The 20,627-nt window shown below is 43.2% G+C and overlaps 1 protein-coding gene across 1 annotated transcript in view; it reads right to left on the reverse strand.

Annotated features, from left to right (window-relative positions):
* Window positions 1-20,627, reverse strand: part of LOC109302303 (cilia- and flagella-associated protein 47-like) — a 354,798-nt gene that overhangs the window by 216,564 nt on the left and 117,607 nt on the right. The window contains exon 22 of the mRNA XM_019523865.1: window positions 1,236-1,404. Coding sequence (XP_019379410.1) covers window positions 1,236-1,404 — 169 coding nt within the window. The remainder of the gene's footprint in view (window positions 1-1,235; window positions 1,405-20,627) is intronic.

Below are 20,627 nucleotides of genomic sequence, written 5' to 3' on the forward strand. Positions count from 1 at the left end.
GATGATCTACTAAGGTCCCTTCTGACCCTAGAAACTATGAAACTCCCCAGCTGTATGTGGCAGCCACTAGTTTATAGGAATAGTCAATTGTCACTTGACAGTCTACCCACTTACCAGGCAGGAGAGAGGCCAGAGGGTCAATCACCAGGTTCCCATAAGAGCAGAGTGGCCTAGGGGGCAGCCCTCTAGTCCTCCTAACAGGAGAGCTCACCTAAGAAGCTCTCCAGCCATAGGGCTGGAGGAATGTATGTGCAGGCAAGGTCCCAAACTATTTTTCTACTGGAAGAAATTTCTGCCAGTACAAATGAACATCTTTATACAGCCTGAGACAACCATATGTGCACTTAAGCCTCAATTCAGGCAACCAATGCATATATAAATATCTCCAGAAGAGGAATATTAGCAGTGTCAGTAGGTGTTTGCAGGGTAAAGGTAAGCAAGACAGTTGAGACAAGCAAAAAATACAGTTAATTTTTTCTAATAAAGCAGAACAAGACTGTACAAGCTACCAGGTTGCTCCTGGAGGCATAATGCTTGTAAATTTAGGCAACAATCTGCCTTTTAAAGGCCAGCAAAGATACATTTGCATATAAGCATGTACAAAAACAAATGAACCAAACACTTGTAATTCTGTTCAGATTAGATTAGGGCCATTCTTGAGGAGCCAAGTTTTTAACTGTTATACACAACACCAATCCCTCATTTTGATGGAGCCTCGCAGGAAAGACACATAATGAGAGCTGTGTCACTTTTCCATACTGCTCACTAACTACTCCAGATGATAGGACTAGTATACCAACTGATAGGGCTATCCATCAGGAGCTAGATAAGAAACTGGATTGTAGGTAAATTAAAAGATACAAATAATGACTTAGAAATGACAGAATTAAAATAAGCATTTTTCCCATACTTTTTTTCCCCCCAGCATTTTGGTGTTGACTATACCATATTTCTTGTTAGAAATAAGGGCAACACAGTATAATTTTAGCTCCAAAGATATTAAGATGTATACAACTTGAGTGAAGAGATTCAGCAATATTTTTTTTACATTTCTGAATTATTTATTAGAGTAAATGCTACAATAATTACCTAGAAAATTCCACCCACCTCAGTTCTTTAGCTTGAATACTTACTTTGGTAAATAACTAATAAATGCTTTCAAAGGCAATATAGAGAATAACATGTACCTATTGATATAAATACCGAGCACTTGTGTACATCTACAGCTTACATACCAGTTGCTTGAACTGTACATAAAGGAACAGCCACAGTCACCATTTGGGGACGAGGAACAATGATGTGTTTTACAGATCCAGAAGGAGTTGTAGGTTCAGAGCTTTGTTGTGAAGGTGGAACCTCATTACAATTAATGCTTATTGGAAGACTAAAGTCATATGCTGCCACCTAAAGGACAAAAAAAAATAGTTGTGGTCAGTTTCTCATAGAGCGAAATAGCAGGTACATACTCACACTATTTTACCTTTTTATGTTTATGCCAAAGAAAATAATTTGCATATAAAAGAATATATGCAAAACTGCATAAGGCTCAGCTCAAAATCAGGTTTACTGCATTTTCTTATTGCTTCCTCATCTGAACTGAAGTCAAAGCTGTAATCCATCTCATACAGGAAAGGGAGAAAATAAAATTAAAGCTGTAGGTTAAGAATACCCATCTCATGCTCAAGAGAAGAGGTTGGCTTTTACAGTTTTCCTGGAACATTAGCAAAATGGTTCTTGTGGGCCAATGGGGAGTAAGTGTCAAAATAAAGAACCCTTCACAGAAAATGCCTTGGCAACCAACCATTATTTAAACTGATTGAAATCACTTCCTACTTGTGTGCTTTCACTGATGTCAACTGCAGTAGTATTGCATGGGGAGAAAGTCATGTCAGGGAGTCATGTCTCAAAACATATATGTTTTTATAAGTTACAGCTAACTGAACTTTATCCAGAAGCCTATTTAGTAGCATCTGATCCATTTAGCAGAATACTGGTATAATGTGATTCTATCAAAAGGCACATTTTAACAAATGCCAGCATTCTTTCTTGCCCTCTATTTCCAAATGACTTTTCAATGAGCGTCCCAAAGACAGCACATTAAAGTAGTGAACTCTCAAGGTGGCAAAAGTATGAACTGCAAAGCAAAGTCAAAAGAAGAAATGAATGCATTACTTTTACAGTAAAATATGTTCAAAGGCAAAACTCGCATCCTTCCGATTGTCTGATTCTGCATTCAGATTCAGCTGTCTGAATGCTTCAGAATGTGTGCTCAAAGTTTGTGCATTCTTTAATACGAGAAGCTTCTTTTGAACAAACACAGATGTGAATAGGGTGTTTGGGAGGTCAGTGCGTGTATGTGTGCGTGTGTGTGTGTGCATGCGTGCCTGTGTACACACACACACACACACACACACACACACACACACACTTGCTACAGGGGTGGGAAAAGGAAAAAGAAAAGCAGATTAGATGGATTTTCTTTAAAATCACTAGAGTCCATTGGAACATACTAATGTTTTGAGTTTGGCAATGAGTAATTTCTAAAATCTGAAACTTCACTTGTTTAAACCTATTAAAGGCAGTAAATACAGTCCCCTATTGTCTTTTAATTATACCAAGTTTTAGTTTCTCCATCAAATATGCCTGAGGTATATTATAAAAAAAAACCTGCATAAAAAAATCTTGAACATGATCTATACATTTTTCTATTTTCAACATCCAAGAGACTGCCTGCATGATTTTACTTCAAATCTCACCTTTGAATTCAACTGGCCTAAGACCAGGTATTTGAAATCTAAAATGAAAAGGGCCTTTTTCAGCATATCAGAAGTTCCCCTCCCCTCTAACTATGCTAAAAATGCATACTTTAAGGTCACAGTTATAATGGAAAGCTAACTGCTGCCTTAGCTATGGAGAGATTACTGCCTCTCCATAAATTTGAGGCTAATAAGGCCATTTTATTTTGAAATTTGGAAGCTTTCTAAAAACTTTTAAGACCCTCTTCCAAAAGCATCACCCATTATACCCAACAGAGAAAACAATAAAATTGTCCAGTGTCCGCCTTTTTATCGAAGTTTTAAAGGACACATTTTGGTCAAGTACCTTTTTTTAAATAAAAGAACACACAAGCAGGATGGCTTTGTGACATTGCTGGACATTGTGGCTTTGCTGGACATTGTGGCAAGATGGCTTTGTGACACTGGTTAAATGTCTCTGCAGGTCTTACTTTTAATATAGGGCATCTTCAGTAATGAAATTAGTATTCTAATATTATAAAAAATGTAGTCTGTCTGTCCATAACACTTTATTCGCACTCTGGTTAGTTGACAGAAACAACCAGAGTGCAAATACAGCGTTTGGACAAAAAGTGGCGGTGCAGCAGAGCACCACCATAATGGTGAGGACACAGGGGACGGTGCTCCCTGGAGGTGGCAGCAACCAAGTGGATGAAATGTGGGGGCTGAGGCCAACAGAGCTGGCCTTGACCCCTCCCCCCACCCTTGCCCCTTGGAGGTGAGGCGGAGGCACAGGGGAGAGCAGGAGCGGGATGCTGCAGGGGCAGGAGGGTGAGCAGCACTGGCCTCACTCCCCCACCCCCATGGTCCCTGCAGGTGGTGAGTACAGAAGGAGGGGCAAGCCCAGCAGGTGGCAAGGCGGATGGTGGGGGTGCTGTGAGGGGGCTACTGTGAATTTTGGGGTGGCTGTGGCCCCCCCCAAACACTCAACACCCCCAGCACCACTGTCCACCTGCCCTGAGTGTAGCATGGCCTAACCCCCAGCCAGGAAGTGCCCAGCACCACCCCAGCCCCAGCCCACAGTAGCAGCCCACCCTCACCCCACACGTAGATCCAGGGGCTCATGCCCCCATGCCCTCCTGGGGCATGCAGCGACAGAAACCACCCCCCGTCCCACGCCTTCCAAACAAGTCACTCACAGCTCCATCCCATGCCCCACCCCAGCTGCGCAGCACCTGCCTCTGCCTCAGCCTCAGCCCCACTCCCTTCATCACTGCAGAGGCCTTGATCTGCCATCCCCATGCCCCTTCCCGCACAACAAATTTACCAACCAGATGCTGCTCTACAAGCTTTCTGGCTGCATATCAGCAATCAGATCAGTATCAGCCAATATGGCTCATTAAGAAATGGCCATTTGTATCGGCTCAAAAAAATCTATCAGTGCACCCCTATTATAAACTATAGTGTAGCATTTCTCAACCCATGGGTTAGAGCCCAAAAGTGGGTCACAAGAATATTTCAAAGGGTTATGAGCAAGTCCTGGGAAATCACAAGTTTCCCCTTGCAGGTTGGCAACATTCCAGCCTGCAAGCAGCTGCTTGGGGCATGATCAGCACACAGCCAGGCTGGGTTGTGGAAGCTGGATGAAGGTAAGTGTATAGGGAGCAGGGGTTGGAGGGGCAGAGGTTGGGGATTGTAGTGGGGGTGATGTGTATGTGTGTGGAGGGCTTGGGGTGGGGGGGCAGGTGCCTGCCAGCACTAGGGTAAAGCAGCTGGGTGGCCAGATGCTGAGGCTGTGGAAGGGGGGGGGGGGGCAGGGCAGTGGCGGATGGACACCGGCAGGGACAGGTGAGTGTAGGTTTGGACGAGCCATCTTTGCAAATGGTCCCAGTACAAAAAAGGCTGAGAACCACTGCTAGTGTATTTTTATACTGGACCCTCCATAGACACAGACCTACCTAAGTATTGTTGCTCTAGTTAAGGTATCATAGATATTCTTCTTTTATATCTTTTTACTTCACAACCTGAGTTTACAAATATTCTTTCAACAAATTTTTGTAATGTGTGGAAGCAAAGCGTATGTTAAAAAAATATGAAGATTGAAAACCAAATCACTTAAAGGTAAAATACATAACAACCTTATTTGTGACTGCTTATAGCTATCCATAGCAATACTGTCTCTAAGACAATGATTTTTTTGCTTTAGGATTGGTTTTATATTTAGTTTATTTCAGTTGAAAGAAGCAGCTACGCATTTTTTATTTTTTAATTCTTATAGTTCACTGACACTTTCATGTACTGCATACTATCCAACCAGCAATTAAAGACAAGCTGTGCAATACCTTTGCCTCTCTTGCTACATATAAGCCATCCTGCTCAATGACTGGGCAAATTTAATCTCACGTACAATGATAAAAAATTACACCAAATCCATTAACCTGTTTTTATGTAAAATAATTACATATAATTACAAAATAAAATACATATTTTCTTGTTCCACTCCCTTTGTGTCTTTGACTTATTAGCTGTGCAATACCCAACCTATATAATGAAATCAATAGAGGTTTTGCATGAAAAAGTCATGTACTTAAAGACTACAATATAATATATAAGAAAATAGACCAAAATAAAGACTGCATTTTATTATTTTTGAACATTTCTTTCTCTATAGTCAATTTGTTACTGTATACGACATGTTTTCCCGAACAAAAAATTACAAGTACCCAAACTCAGTTGGACATGCCAAGGAAAATCTTTGATACCTAGAGTCCTGCAGCCCAGAGCCTAGCATAAGGATCCAGGAATTGTCAGTAACTGCTCTTCTTTTGGAAGAGGATAACACCCAACAGCTAAAGGAGTGCACTCACAAGAAAAGTTAACAGAGATGGAATTGCCACATGCAGCACCCACGACAACTGCAATGATACATTATGAAGTTACTTCTAAAAATAGGTTAAATTTAAGTGAAGATCTCAAGCTTTAAAAACCCAGACAGAAGTATGCATGACCAATAAGTAAATGACTGGTTTCTTTAAATCATTTGCTAATAATTCCTAAAGCAGTTACGTCAACCCTAACTTTTTTCAGTCTTCCAATGGAAGAATATATTCCATACTTCATAAAAGCAAAAGCTAACTAATCAGGGCAAGATTGTTTCATTAATGAAGCACTGCTTGTAGTTCTAGGGTTAAGGCAGTTTATGTATGAATCAAGTCTCTTCCTAAAATTAAAACACTTGTTCCTTGAGTATAAAATTCATTTTTTAGGACTGTAATTACTTTCTGATTTTGAGTTAATTTTAAAAATGTTTTAAAAAAATTAACACCCTATCTTAGAAAATACCTTTGTTCCTAATATAGATTCTTCAAATATCCCTTTTATTTATAGTGTATGGCAACTTTGCACAAAAGCTGATTTTGACCATTTTCTTTTTTTAATTAATGGCAACTTTTTCATCATTTAATGTTTCCCCTTCAGCAGAGGTTGAAAAATAATGTTCTTTTGCAGAAGATTTTTGGGATGTTCCAAAGGCATGCTACTTCTGAAACTAATGCTATTTTCAGCAAAAATATTGTTCATCGATATGGCTGCCCTGGAAGCAACCTTACTTTCACCTATATTAGAAATAATAGGAAGTAGCAGTCATTTTTCAAGATGGCATTCTTCTGTGGAATCTGTGTACAAACGTTAGTTGTCACTACCTATTAATGGGGAAACATTTAGTTATGAAAAATAAAGGCAAAAGTCACTAGTAACCCTCCAATTTTCTTCTCAAAGTATACCTGTTGCACCAGATTCACCCAACAGGAAGAACATGAAGAAGGTAGAACTTGATATCTGTATAGGCATATAAGTACGATGGAGTTTACAATCAGAGGAAGACAGAAATTAGCAGTTGGTGCAAGAAAACAGCCACAACATTCAGATTGCTTTGTACGGTTCCATGGTAAGATAAAAATAATACACAGGGGAATTTGCCCCTAAATAAATTAATTAAACCAAATAAGGTCAATACTAAAAAATCACCTGTTATTCTCCTAGAGTTTCCTGTTTAGGGGTAATGCACAAAATTTTAAGTTTCAACAAAAAAGAAAATAGGAAGTCTCCAGGGAAAAAAAACAAACCCGAAATTATATTGGACTTCAAGTTGAGAATATATCAGTAACTTAAAAGAAAAAAATATTACAGGGATATTAACAACTCTGGAACTTCAGAGTTGTAGGTAATATATATTAATAAAATTCAAACATGTTCAGGTACGATTTATGAAAATGCACATTTAATGCATCCAAACAACTTAACTCTTATGTCTAATGACACCATATGGGAAAATCCTTCAGTGAATCTGTGGAAAATCTGTTTAGCTGAATTCAGGATTACAAATTAAATTGTGTGTTAAACATAACTTCATGGTTATTGCTTGTTATCGCTAGAGGACAGAAGAGCCGTGCTACCTGTGCTGCAAGGGGTGATGGGGCTGGGAGTGGGTGTGTGGGTACAGGGGGATGAGGAGTTGCCTGCACTGAGAACATGGCCAAGAAGATGGGGGTTGCCCATATGACTGGCTGCGTATACTGGGGGAGCACTAGACACCCCTTGTGTTCAGGGGTTGCTGCCCCCAGGTCTGTGGCCTGACCAGTGCAAACCTCCCAGGTCTGCAAGCGCCAAGCTGCCCAAAAGTTGAACTATCATGAGTATTAAGTTCTGCTTACTAGCACATATGGGCCAGGAAAGGGATTTGCTTAGACTAGGGGTGCTAGACATGGTCCCCAGGGCTCCCCATGAGTCCAGAAAGTTGGTGGAAGATGGACAGTGACAGTGCTCCCCTGCAGACAAACTTCTAAGTCTGTGTTCTATCAGGTGCCCAATCCCAGCACACAGGGCCAGCGGGGTGTGGTGCAGGCTGGCAGGACCCAATCCCAACATGAAGGAGTGGTGCCAGGCTCCAGGGCCCTATCTCAGCACACAACGGTCAAGAGGCAGCAGGACTAGGACCCAGAGCCAGCCAAGACCCCCAAGGGCCCAATCTGAGTGTTCAGACCCGTTTTGGTACAAGGGGTCCAATTTGGCCCACTGGCGAGACCTGCATGATTCATCTGGCCTGCCAAAAGCTTGAGCATCACTAGTTTAGACCAAAGGTCAGCAACATTTTATCAAGCTTAGTTAGAGCATGGTGCTAGTGGGCGCATCTACACAGGATGCCACGTCACCATAGTGACGTGCTATGGCAATGTAGCTTGTTGCTACAGTGACATAGCATCAGCAAGCACAAACCATGATAAATAAATATAATAACTGTGCACTGCCAGGATTGAGTACCAAAGCAAGTACTAAATGACACAGTAAGAACTGTACCATGGGGCTCATGCATAGACATTCCCAATGACACCAAGGTCACAGGTTTGATCCCCAGATGGACTAGATGATCTCTTGAAGTCCCTTCAAGCCTTATTTCTCCATGATAAGTATGGTAAGATCAGGTCAAAATAATGCACTTCACCTGTAAAGCAAGCTGCTGCTTGCAACTCAGCCACTTCCCTTGCCATCCCCCTGCCACCACATTCCACCAAATGTTGTCCTGAACCACCATTTCCCAAACCTATTGGGCATCCTCATGTCCTCTACTAAAACTGCTGCTGCCACTCACCCCCATTTTTGGATGCTGCCAATAGCCATCGCCAGCAGCAATATGCAATGATGGACTAGGTAGCAAGACTGCAGTATGACAGTATGGCAGCACAGACTCCCCAGAGGGCCTCCATTCTGGAAACCATGGCACCAATTCCCCCAAAGCAGGATGATGCTGGGTGCCGCTGATCCCCCCTGACTGCTGATTACTACTATAAGATAGATCAAACCTTCATGGGCCAGATCACGTATCTTTACAAGCCAGATATGGCCTGCAGGTCACTGGGTAGTGTCTCGTGGCTTAGGCATATGGTAGTTAGGTATGCCTGTTGGGGATTTGCCAAGGGGAGGAGGTAAAAGTTAATCCAAGGATTCCATCACCTAGCTGCCTATTGGTTGACTCGTTTATAGCATTCAAGGCTGCTTTTTAGAAACTGCATAACATCTTGCATTATTTTTTAATCACACAATAAAAAATACAGTACTTTATTATAAACTGCAGTATGGAATCAATGGGCTTGGTTATTGTGACCATGCTTGTAATCTTAGGCCAGTCCGGGGGGGGAGTTGTTTGGGTTTTTTTAAGATGGCATTCCTAATGCCTTCTTTCTTAGGATGTTAAACTAAAACCAGTTTGGCTATTTCAGAGGTCAGTGTTGTCAATAAGTAATGATGACTATATTAAAATCAGGAAGAACTGGGTGTAGTTCTTGCCAAAAGAAGGCAGTAAGAAGAAGAGTCTCTAGAGGATAAGTGAAGATTTCTGGCGCACAGGATGTAAATTGGGTAGGAGCAGATGTCCAAAAAGTGGCTATAAGATCAGGGTAACAGATGTTCAAATAGAGAAGTAGTGGATGGAACCAGCAGCTAGGAAGAATATCAAAGCTGGCTTTCATCCAGGGAAAGAATTGGAAGGACAGAACAGATTAGATGTTTTTCAGTGTGAGAGAGTTGGCAGTCTCAGATGAGAGGAGTAAAGGAGAATGAGATGAGATGAGATGACTCTGTCAGTATGTGAGGGGTGCTACGAAAGAAGAACAGTATATTTGCATTAAAAAGACAGAGAGAAATGACAAAAAAAAAATAATATGATGTAGAGCAATAATGATGACCAAGAAACATTAGTTTCTGAATGTTTTAAGGTCAACAAGGACTTGAAGCCTGAGAGTTTCTGATTACAAATGAGAGATGCTGGTACTTGGGCCTGTTTTCAACTTCGCAGAAGTAGACTTTTTATTAGTATTTTACTTTGCAGGAGTTAAATTAAAGAAAAGATAGAGCATGCTGAGGGGTGCCTACAAATCCAGATGCTGCCTTCAGTTCTGCTGTACTGGGCAACACATTTAGTTTTCAAAACAGTCTTCATTTAACATTAGTCAGTGCTATTGCTTCAAGCTATCAGTTGTTGCATTAACTCTCGGTGATGTTAGCTTGTGACCACCAGAGGGTAGTTAGTTGTAAGCACATTTTGGCATGTCTTCCCTTGTAATGAGTGAGCTGCCCCCTGCCAGGCAAACAATAATGCACTCACAGCAGAATAGCTGCACTGGTGGTACAGCACGTTTACCCAGAAGAACTAAGAAAGTTAAAAAATAAAGGCAAACTGAAAAAAAGAAAACCCTAAAAGTAAAGTTTAGCTCACAAAAGCAGCACCAGGTAATTGTTTACAAACCCAGGGCTCCTGTGGATGTTTTCCTTTAAAATAATTAAAAATTGAACAATGATTAAATTCACCATTCCTTTAATTTATTCCTAAGAGAATCATTATCTTACATCACCCCTGGGTTTTTTCAGTGTTAAACCCCATTTTTGCAAACATTCAGCTCAACTGTTTAAATGTGCACAAGGCTAGAAGCACTTTTCAGCATAAATAAATTGTGAAATCTATTAATGTTTTATTTGCTATTGGCATTTCTGTTCTTCAGTCAATGCCTGATTGTGTAACCTCTTCCTTTCTACAACTGTGTGAAAAGTTTCCATTCAGTTTCTAAAGGTAAAACTAGAATTTTCTTTTTTTCTTTTTTTTTTGTAAAATGTGTCTGTTTGATATGGAAAAAAAATCTTTTTTTGGATAAAAATAGAAAAAAGTTAAAACCTTCTCAGCTCAAAACTGAAAACTTCAAAGTTTCAATGTTAAAAAACCTAAAGTTGTCCATGGAAAAACAAATAATATCTGGTCAGTTTTTTTACTGTGCAAGTCATCTTTAGGTATGCAAAACCCCAGTGACTGCCTGCGATCGTGGGTGGATCCAGAGGGAGGTGCAGGAAGTGTGGCCACACTCCTCTTCAGCTATGCAGGACATGCACAGTGAGCTTTCTGAACTCACTGGCTTATCGCCCAGGGGGTGAGCCACACTGCAGTTTGTGGCAGAAGGCCACCTCTGTTTCTCCCCAAAAACTCTGCTCTGTGACAATTTGGGCTCTAGAGAGGGTACACACCTTACCCTATATCTTTAGGTAACCTGGGCTGAGCTGGATACATTCCTGAGGGATGGGGGAAACCTACTCCCTCTGCCTACGTGACTGGCATCACACACCTGGGTGCGGGGCTTAGCCTCTCTGTTGTTCTAAGCAATGCCAGTCTACCCAGCAACCAGTGATGCATTTCAAATTGGTTGGCTGACAGCCAACAGGTGCTGGCCTCCACTGGACCAGGTAAATGATGTTACAAGGGCTATATAAGTTAAGGACTGCCCAGGTGGAGGGTGCAGCAGCCACGAGGAAAACTCAGTGAGAGTGAGGAGCTGGACCATCTGAAACTTGGTCTCTCTCTCAAAACTCATGATCAAGGAACTGCCTGCCTCCAGAGGGAATCTCCACCTGCCTCCGGATGATATTTGTGATACCTGAGATATATAGCTTGCAGTAACTCAGACGCATGATCAAAGGCTACTCCAGCCACCCTGTTTGCTCTATGGGATTTGTCTGATACTACTCAACTCTGTACCCTATTCCAACCCTACTCCTGGTAACCAATAAAGTTCTCCTTTGTACCTAGCATGGGAGACCTATTGGGAGTGGGTCTAGATTACGCCTTGGCGGTTCCCTTAGTTTGGCTGACTAAGGGAGACCGCTACTTGTATTTCTGACTGAGGGAAGCACCACAAGTTCTTGAAGTGAGTTAAGTACCCTTGAGGGCTACTCGGTCTGCATTTTCCAGGGGGCACAGAGCCAGAATCAAGCCCATCCCTGGGTGGTGGCAGCTCTACCCCCAGGCTAGCAGGTGTGCTCCAGGAAGAGGATTGGCCAGACAGGAGGCGCCCCCAGGGAGGCAGTCAGAGCCTGGAAGGTGGTCGGGCGCAGTGAGGTGGGTGGCTCAACACAGGAGCACCCCCTACTGGCCCACCACACATGGTGGTAGTGGTGGATGCAACAACCTGCTGTACTGAAGGCATAATTTGGGGAAGGGAATAGACTGACTGAAAACCCTTGAGCAAACAATTTCTAATTTGTCAACTGGACAGTGTAGATAGCTAGGATGGCTAACGAGTATGACCACATGATGGTGGCCAACTTGAAAGAGCTGATGAAAGAGAGAAGACCTGATTAAGATCCTGTGTGATACTGACCAGGCCGCAAGATCACCTCCACCCATCAATCAGAACCCACCAGGGGCCCCAAGGGGCTGTCTTCTGAGTGGGACTTCCAGAAATTCCAGCTGCAGCTAGAAGCTGAGGAGCGAGAGCGCAAGTTCAAGCATGAGCTGGCGTTGAAAAGGATGGAGCTGGAGGCCCAGCACCAGCGTGAGGAGCTGGAGGCCCAACGCTAGCACAAGAGGGAACAGTGTGAGCATGAGACTAGAGAAGCCCAGTGCCAGCACGAGGCAGAGGCCGAAGAGGCAAGGCTCAAGCATGAGCACAAGCTTGCAGTACTCCAAATGCAGACAAATGTTGAAACCATGGGCACCCAGCCAGCACTAGCTGCATCCCCCAGACTGAACACCCCAGTCTTCTCTCACTACAAAGACAGGGATAATCCAGAAGTGTTCCTAAGCAACTTCAAAAACCAAGCGCGCTGATGGAAGTTGCCAAAGGAAGAGTTCATGAAACACATAGCTGCTCTGGTTGAGGGCGACATGTCTGTGGTCCTGAACAGCCTGCCCTCAGAATCAGCAGATAACTATGATGCCTTTAAAAATGCTGTGTGTTCAAAGTTCAGGTTAGGACCGGATTATTTCTGGGAAAAAATTCCAGAATACCATCCCACAACTGGGGAAGACAATGGCCGAGTTTGCAGCCCAGGTGTGGGGCTCACTCTTTAAATGGGCACATGGAGCCAAGGCTGACAATAGAGAGAAGGCACTAAACCTCACAGCGCTGGACTAATTTCATCACCGCTGTCCGAAGGAGATTAAACCCCTAATTAAAGACAGGGCCTCCCAAACCATCCAAGAGGCTGCTGAAATTGCAGACCAGCTGTTGCTAAATCGTGAGGGGCTGGACAATAAGCCTCTCTACTTTAGGAAGGAACAGAAAGGGTTCCAAAGAGGGTGGAAGGGAGCGCCAGGCCCAAAAGGGGAAAGGGGGCTGAGCACAAGGCAGCCCCAGATTTGGAGAAACCACCCAATTCGGAAAAGAAGAGGTGCTATAACTGCGGGGAGCCGGGCCACATCAGGCCCAACTGCGCAAAGCTAAGCAACAAACCCAAGCCAGTCAGACATGCAACAGCTGTAAGCAGGGAGGAGGGAGACCCGAGCCACTCTGAGGGGTGTACCTGTTGCGACAGGATTACAAACCCAGAGGAGGTGACTGCCATCCACTAGACTAATATAATGGTAAATGGAAGAACCCTTGTTGGGGAACTGGACACAGGGGCCAGTGTGTCATTAATCAATGCCAATCTTGTTTCACCTGCAGATATAGTCCCAGGGAGGACCCTTACCATTCAAGGGGTGGGGCCCCAACCATTCGAGGTACCAGTAACCCATCTCCCCATGGAGTGGAGAGGCTGCGGGATGTGCACAGAACTAGGAGTGCTGGAAAGGGCTCTTGTTCCCATCCTGGGGAGATGTGATGTTTTGGAACTAGAATACCTGTAAAGGGAGGAGGACCACCTCCTAAAGCCGTACCGTACTAATGTGGTGACTCGTCAACAGAGCAGAAAGGCTAAGGCAGGAGGAGTGGAAACTTCCCAGGGCCTGGTCACCCAATTGGCTACTGGGACAGAGGGGGAGAAGGGAGAGACTCAGACTCCCTCTAACAGCAACCAGCCATTGAGGAAACTAGCGACCTCAAGGTTAGGTTAAGTGACAGCCCCAGAGAGGAATCTGGTCAGTCAGTGGCAGAGGAAACTGAGACTCTGGGGAGAAGTTAAAGGACATCCCGGAGGGTGAAAGTGCACTCCTTACAGGAGCACCAGAACTCCCTGCTGATTGCTTAGCTAGGCAAAAGAAGTTCAAGCAGGAGGTTCTAGAGGACCCCAGCTTGGAGGAACTCTGGCAGATGGCTCAGGAGCAAGAGACAGAATTCACCCCAGCTAAGAGGGAACAGGTGGTCTGGGATAAGGGACTCCTCTATCACTTGTGGGTACCAAAGAACCATGCCAGCTCATAGTATCTTGTAATTTCAGATAACAGTTGCTTTCCATGGCTCATGATTTACCTTGTTCTGGTCACATAGGCAAGGAATGGACATGCCAGCAGCTGCAGGCAAACTTTTATTGGCCCAGAATTGCCCAGAATGTGACTGACTACTACCAATCTTCCGAGATGTGCCAGCGGGTGGGCAAAAGTAGGGACTAGAGAAAGGCTCCCCTACAGCCCCTCCCTATCACTGATCAACGCTTCCAAAGAGTGGGTATAGACATTGTGGGCCCTCTGAGGCATAAGATTTGTACAGGGAAGAAATATATCCTGACTCTAGTGGATTTCACAACTCGGTACCCAGAAGCAATTGCCTTGACCTCCACCGAGGAACCTGCAGTTGCTGAAGCCCTAACCAAGATCTTCTTTCAGCTTGGTTTTCCCTCTGAGATCCTGACTGACAGGGGTTGGAACTTCCTGGAGGAAGTAATGAAGTGCCTGTGGGGTGAAACACCTCAAGACCAGAACCTACCACCTCAGACAAATGGGCTTGTAGAAAGGTTCAATGGGACCTTGAAAGGTATGCTAAGGGCCTATGTGGACTCTAACCCCAATAACTGGGATAAGAAACTTCCACATTTGCTTTTTGCCTACTGGGAGGTGCCCCAGGAGTCCACTGGTCTCACCTTTCAAGTCAATGTTTGGAAAGCAAGTTAGGGGTCCTCTTGATTTGGTAAGAGAAAAGTAGGAAGGGAAAATCTCTTCCACGAAGGCCTCCATGGTAGAATACGTGCTCAGCTTTTGGCAGAAACTAACTGACATGATGAAGGTGGTACAAGACTCCCTGGCCCAGGCCCAAGAGAAGCAAAGTGCCTGGTATGAGGAAAGGCTCACTTATCACCTCATTCAAAGGTACATAAGGTCATGGTTTTCCTGCTACTAAAGACAGACAAGCTGTAAGCACCTTGGGAAGGTCCCCATGTCATCCTGGACAGGCTGGATGATGTGACCTATGTAGTGACCAAGAATGGGAAAAAGCGAGAGATCACAGAGATTAAATAGTTAGGGGTAATCCGGCCTTCAATGAGTCCCTGGGCCAGCCCGGTGATACTCGTCTGAAAGCAGGATGGGTCCATCCAGTTCTGTGTGGACTACCGGAAGCTGAATGCTATTACCACTCCTGATGCTTACCCTATGACCAGGACGAACTCTTTACTTGATCACCTGGGCCCAGCCAAGGTCATCTCTATTCTCGATCTGTCCAAAGGATTCTGGCAAATGGCACTGGATCCAGATGCCATAGCCAAGTCTGCCTTTACCACACCTGTGGGTCTATATGAGTTTACAGTTTTACCTTTCGGTATGCACAACTCTCCCGCATCTTTTCAAAGACTGATTAATAACCTGTAAGAAGGATGTGAGCAGTTTGCCATGGCTTACATCGATGACATTGCCATCTTCAGTCAGGACTTTGAATCGTACCTGATGCATCTGACCACTGTGTTAGGCAAGATCGAGCAAGCTCGTCTTACTGTGAAAGCCAAAAAGTGCCAGTGGGCACTATCTGAAGTGGTATATTTGGGATAGTGTGTGGGTGAAGGTCATATTTCTCCCTTGTGGGACAAGATTGAGGCCATTAGAGACTGGCCGCCCCCACAAACCAAGAAGCGAGTCAGAGCCTTCCTTGGCCTGGCTGGATATTACAGGTGGTTTGTCCCTGGATTTGGAGCGATGGCAGCTCCCCTACATGAGCTGACCAAGAAGGGCAGCCCTGATCTAGTGGTCTGGAAGCAGGGGTGCCAGGAAGTATTTGACACTCTAAAGGCTGCCCTGATCAAACAACTGATTCTGAAGGCACCAGTCCATGATAAACCGTTCTACGTAGCCACTGATGCCTCCGACTCAGGACTAGAAGCTGTACTCTTACAAGAGCACCAAGAGACATGGCACCCCGTGGTGTACTTACGCCAGAAGTTAATCCCTTGGGAGCAGAATCTGTCATCTATTGAGAAGGAGTGTTTGGCAATCATCTGGGCGTTGAACAAGCTGAGGCCCTATTTGTGGGGGCAGAAGTTCACCGTCCTATCTGACCATACCTCATTGCAATGCTTGCAGACAATGAAAAACACCAATACCAAGCTTCAACGATGGGCCTGGCAGCTTCAGGAGTTCAACTTCACCATCGAACACATCAAGGGAAGCCAGAATGTGATAGCAGATGCTCTGTCGCGAAAGGATTCTGGGTAGTGGGTTGGATGGACTCAGGCCCACCTGAGAGAGCTCTGGCATGGGAGCTCCCCAGTGTGCTTCGAAGTTCTATGTGTATTATTGTTATGACCAGTTTTATGTGTTGTGTAATCTCGCTTTAGGTGTGAAAGGTGACCCTTCCAAATGAAACACGCTTGTACCCATAGCTCTGTAAAGCCATGTGTCCAAGCTTTTAAAGGAGGGGGAGGGGAAGTGTGACAGAAGGCCACCTCTGTTTCTCCCCAAAAACTCTGCTTTGTGACAATTTGGGCCCCGCAGCTCACCCTCCATCCCACTGCCCATCAACAAATTTGGTGACAGGGGAAAAGTGGAGGTGAATGGCAGTAGCATTCACCTCCTGATGCCAGAGCTGCATCAATTCAGTGGTTTCCAGCAGCTGTGCTCAAACACAATCAGTGCAGAGAGCTCACTGTATGCGCCACACAGCAGAAAGGGGGTATGACCACAACTCTCTGCCCCACCCCTGCCGTTGATTACTTTTGGGAGCAAGAGACCTCAAGGTTTTGTGTATTTAAGCCTTGTATAGCTTCATTCAGCAGGAATCTTTTTCTAAAATGGTATGTTTGAGTTCAGACATGACAATCCACTGGAGAAAACTCTAGCCTACAATTTAAATATATATTATGAGACTATAACAAATCTATAAATCAAATAATGAAGCAAGTTTTAATTAAAGGTGAAAACAATTTCTTCCTGCAGTGAGGCCACTGGGCTGTGATGACAGAATAAGAATAAAACAAAGAAGTCACGGGATCTGAGAAGCATGAGTTTGAGTCTTGCTCTGGACCTTTGCCAAAGGCCCACTCTACTTGACCAAGCTGAAAATAGGTCTGTGGATACTTGGGTTGGGGAGCCAGAGTCAGAAGTGATGCTACCCAAACCACTGACTTAGGTAAAATGGCTTTTTTCTACAAAAAAAATGCATGCCTTAACCACAGCAATGCCATGTGCTATTAGGTTTGGAAGAAGCCTTTACGCATTGGACCAGTAGTGCTTGAGCTTGCAGCCCCACAGGCCACGTGAGTAGCATGGTGCCAGTCTGTGGGCCCAAAACTGCCCCCTCTCACTCTTCCATGCCAGGACAGATTCCCCGCCTGACCTTGAACACCAAGATTGGATCCTGGAACCCAACACCAACCCCCCTGATCCTGTATACCAGGATTGGACCTTAAGGCCCTGTGCCACCCCTGCCTGGACCCCCATACCGGGATTGGGCACTGGGGCCCAGCGTCATTCCCACCCGGCCTTGGACACCGGGATGAAGGACCCAATATAGCATACAGGGCCCAGGGCTTGCCACAGGTCCAGATATCTGGCAGCAGGAAAGCAGTGATACTGTTCCCCTACCACCAACTTTCCCTAACTATGGGGAGCTACATAGGCCAGATGATATGGTGCCATGGGCCAGACCAGCCTATTGCTGGTAGCAGCTTTAACAGAAGCAATATCACCAAAACAAGTAAATATTAAAAAGCGCTTTTCAGGAACATTGAACTTGCATTTATATATTAAAAATAAACTATAGGAGAGAACTTAGAGCAGCTCTCTTCACAGCTCTTTCTGCCACTAATGCAGAAACCTGTGGCATGCACTCTTGTTTATCACGTCAGCCTACAGCAGTGCCAGTGAATGTTTTACTTTTGATCCACCCTAGAAGTTGCCAAGAGGATAAATATTTACCACAACAGGTATTGTGCAACTGGGGACAGAATGTTGGTCACAAATTCAAGTCCTGCTTAACACAGGACTAGAGCTGTTTTTTTTTTTTAATTTAGATATTTAGAGATTTAATAGTTCATTGCTCTAGGAAGGGATACCTGGACTTAGTATCACCTTCAATCCCTAGAGAAAGGATACGGTCATTACTACTGCTTCAAAGAGTTCCATGTCACAAGCAAGAGAAGAGCTGTCAGAAGAAATTTCTGGTAAAAGTGCTACCCAGATAAATGAATTTCAATGTATATGGGAATGTGTATACATTTAGACCGCTAGACTGAATCAGAAACATTAAATGAAAACAGTGAATTTAAGCACAGAGTAGTATTTTAACTACCTGAATCAAATATCTTTGATCAAGTATCCTAATCAAATATTTGAATAAATCTATTTTACAGGAAGTCAGTTTGAATCAAGAAGATGGAGGTGAAATTATTGTTACTGATGAAGTCATACAAGAATAAATGAATGTATCCCTATTTAAATTATTTATATGGCAAATTTATCTTTTTTCCAGTTTGTTAGGAATTCCAAAAAGAAACTCCAGTATGAGTAAGATGTAAGACCTGATTTTTATAGGAATCTTTATAGAGTCTTGTCAAAGGGCAGATAGAGCAAAAAGAAAATTAAAATTTTAACTAAATTGAAATATTAATGGTAGGATTATTGCCCTGCAGTTAGTTAACACATTCAGAAGGAATGCATACAAGTCCAAATCCTATTTCATGTTACCTGGCACAAACACAGCCACATAACTGTCACTTAGCCATAGGTATGGATTCAATTTTGCCTGAGATTTCCTCCCCAGAAGCCCCATCTCCTGTGTTTTACCGCAACAAAATAACCCAGGGATAAATTTGTTGCACTGTTATATTTTCTCTGACAAGTATTTCGGCTTTTGTCTGACTTCAGTTACCAGGCACTGGCATCAATCTTGATTAAATAAAATGTTGTTTTATAGCAACATATAGTAATGTGATATATAAGGATCAGATCATTTCTAATGTTAGAGGTCAGAAAGAAAGGATAATTCAGAGAAATTATAGCTCTTTTTTAAGAACAGCATTTCATAGCATCCCACCTCTTGCACCTTGTTGCAGTTGCTGATCCTCAATCCAGATATTGTGGGGAGGACTGAGTGCAGGTTTGACCATATAGCTTCATAAGACCACTGGTTATTGAAACAGAATCAAGCAAACATTCTAGTACAAAGTGGCTGCTCATTAGCAAAAACTAACCCTCCCCACCCCCAAACGTTAAATGGATGTTCCTGCTGAGACCCAGCAAGGAAGCATCATATAGGAACATGAGAACAGTCAATATGAACATTCATTTCTAGCAATGGAGATTTCTGGGAGGCTTCCACCACTAGAAATCTTTCCGGAAGAGGGAGCAATACAGGACTTCTAGCTAGTAGCTAGACCCTCTTCCCCGCTACCCAGCCTTTCCCCAGACCAGGGTGATCCTAGTCTGGGAAAGCTGTGGGAAACTGCAACCACTCCTTTCCTCCCAGTCCCTGGTATCCAGAACTATATTGCATAAGGACACCACCCGTTTAACAAGTGTTTACTTACTCTGTTTTTATTACTATATCTGTAGTTTACTAAAATCTAAATTGACAATTATGGGACACTATTTTGTTTCTCATTTCTGCTGACAATTTTTTGAGTGGGTCAAAGCAAGCATCTAAAGAGGTTGTTGAATATTTATAGCAATTTTAAGCTGAAAATGTGTTTGAAGAGAACGTGGTTCCAACAGGCTGCTCTTGTAAATAAAATATGTATCTCAAAGGATATTACTGGTAAAATAGAAAGCATTTATTAAATTTTGAAATTGGCAGTAGCAATATTAAAAGTATACCTATATCAGTGAAAGAACAGCAAATATCATTCCCAATGTTGTTCTATGTGGTCTGTACTATTTCATATTCTTTTCCACATTATTCAGAAAAGCATCACTTCCTCTTTCAAAAAATACTGATTTTATAATTTTGAGTCAAAATCTATACTCTTTTACCTAGATGTCATTTCACAGATTTGAATTTTGCACTTTAGAAGAAAAATAGCAATCGAAATTTATGGTTTGAAGCCCTAGCCCCAGGACCAGAAGCTTAGCCACTGACTTCAATAAGGCCAGGATTTTATTCCTAGATCTATGGAAGCATGCTAGAATATGACTGTATGATACGCAGAAATACGATTGTCTGACAGTTGGCTTCTGTCCCCTAGGGAACTTTGTACATAGGAGTGAACACAACTTTAAATAAATATCCAGCAATGAAAATCTCTCACTGACTTTATGTGAAATCTTAGCTTCGAGGAATATCACATCTGTAACTAAAACCTGATCTGAATGGTGCTGACTGAAGCCAAACTGAATTTTAGGTCCGAGTAGAATGTGGGTGATTTAATGAAATGCCAAATGTTCGTCTTCAACGCAATATATTTGGGAACTTCAGCATGGTCCTTGGTAAAAGAAGAGAGATTTTCCAGAATGTTGCCTTCTTATTCACCTCAGCGATACAAAATGCACTTACTATATACATAAAGAATCTATCAGAGTTTATATATTTTGTTACATATATAATAATGTGACTCAAATTCATTCAATGAAGACAGAAAAAATTCATCTTCACTTACATTCCACATTTAGGATTACATATTATCTTCAACCTACCAATATCAGTGGGAGACTTAAAAAAAAGGTACAAAACAGTCTTTATAACTATTATCATCATCACTCCCATTCTCTGGTACAGG

Source organism: Gavialis gangeticus, unplaced genomic scaffold (genome assembly GCF_001723915.1).
Source record: "Gavialis gangeticus isolate Ggan-Ray unplaced genomic scaffold, GavGan_comp1, whole genome shotgun sequence".
Taxonomy (NCBI): Eukaryota; Metazoa; Chordata; order Crocodylia; family Gavialidae; genus Gavialis; species Gavialis gangeticus.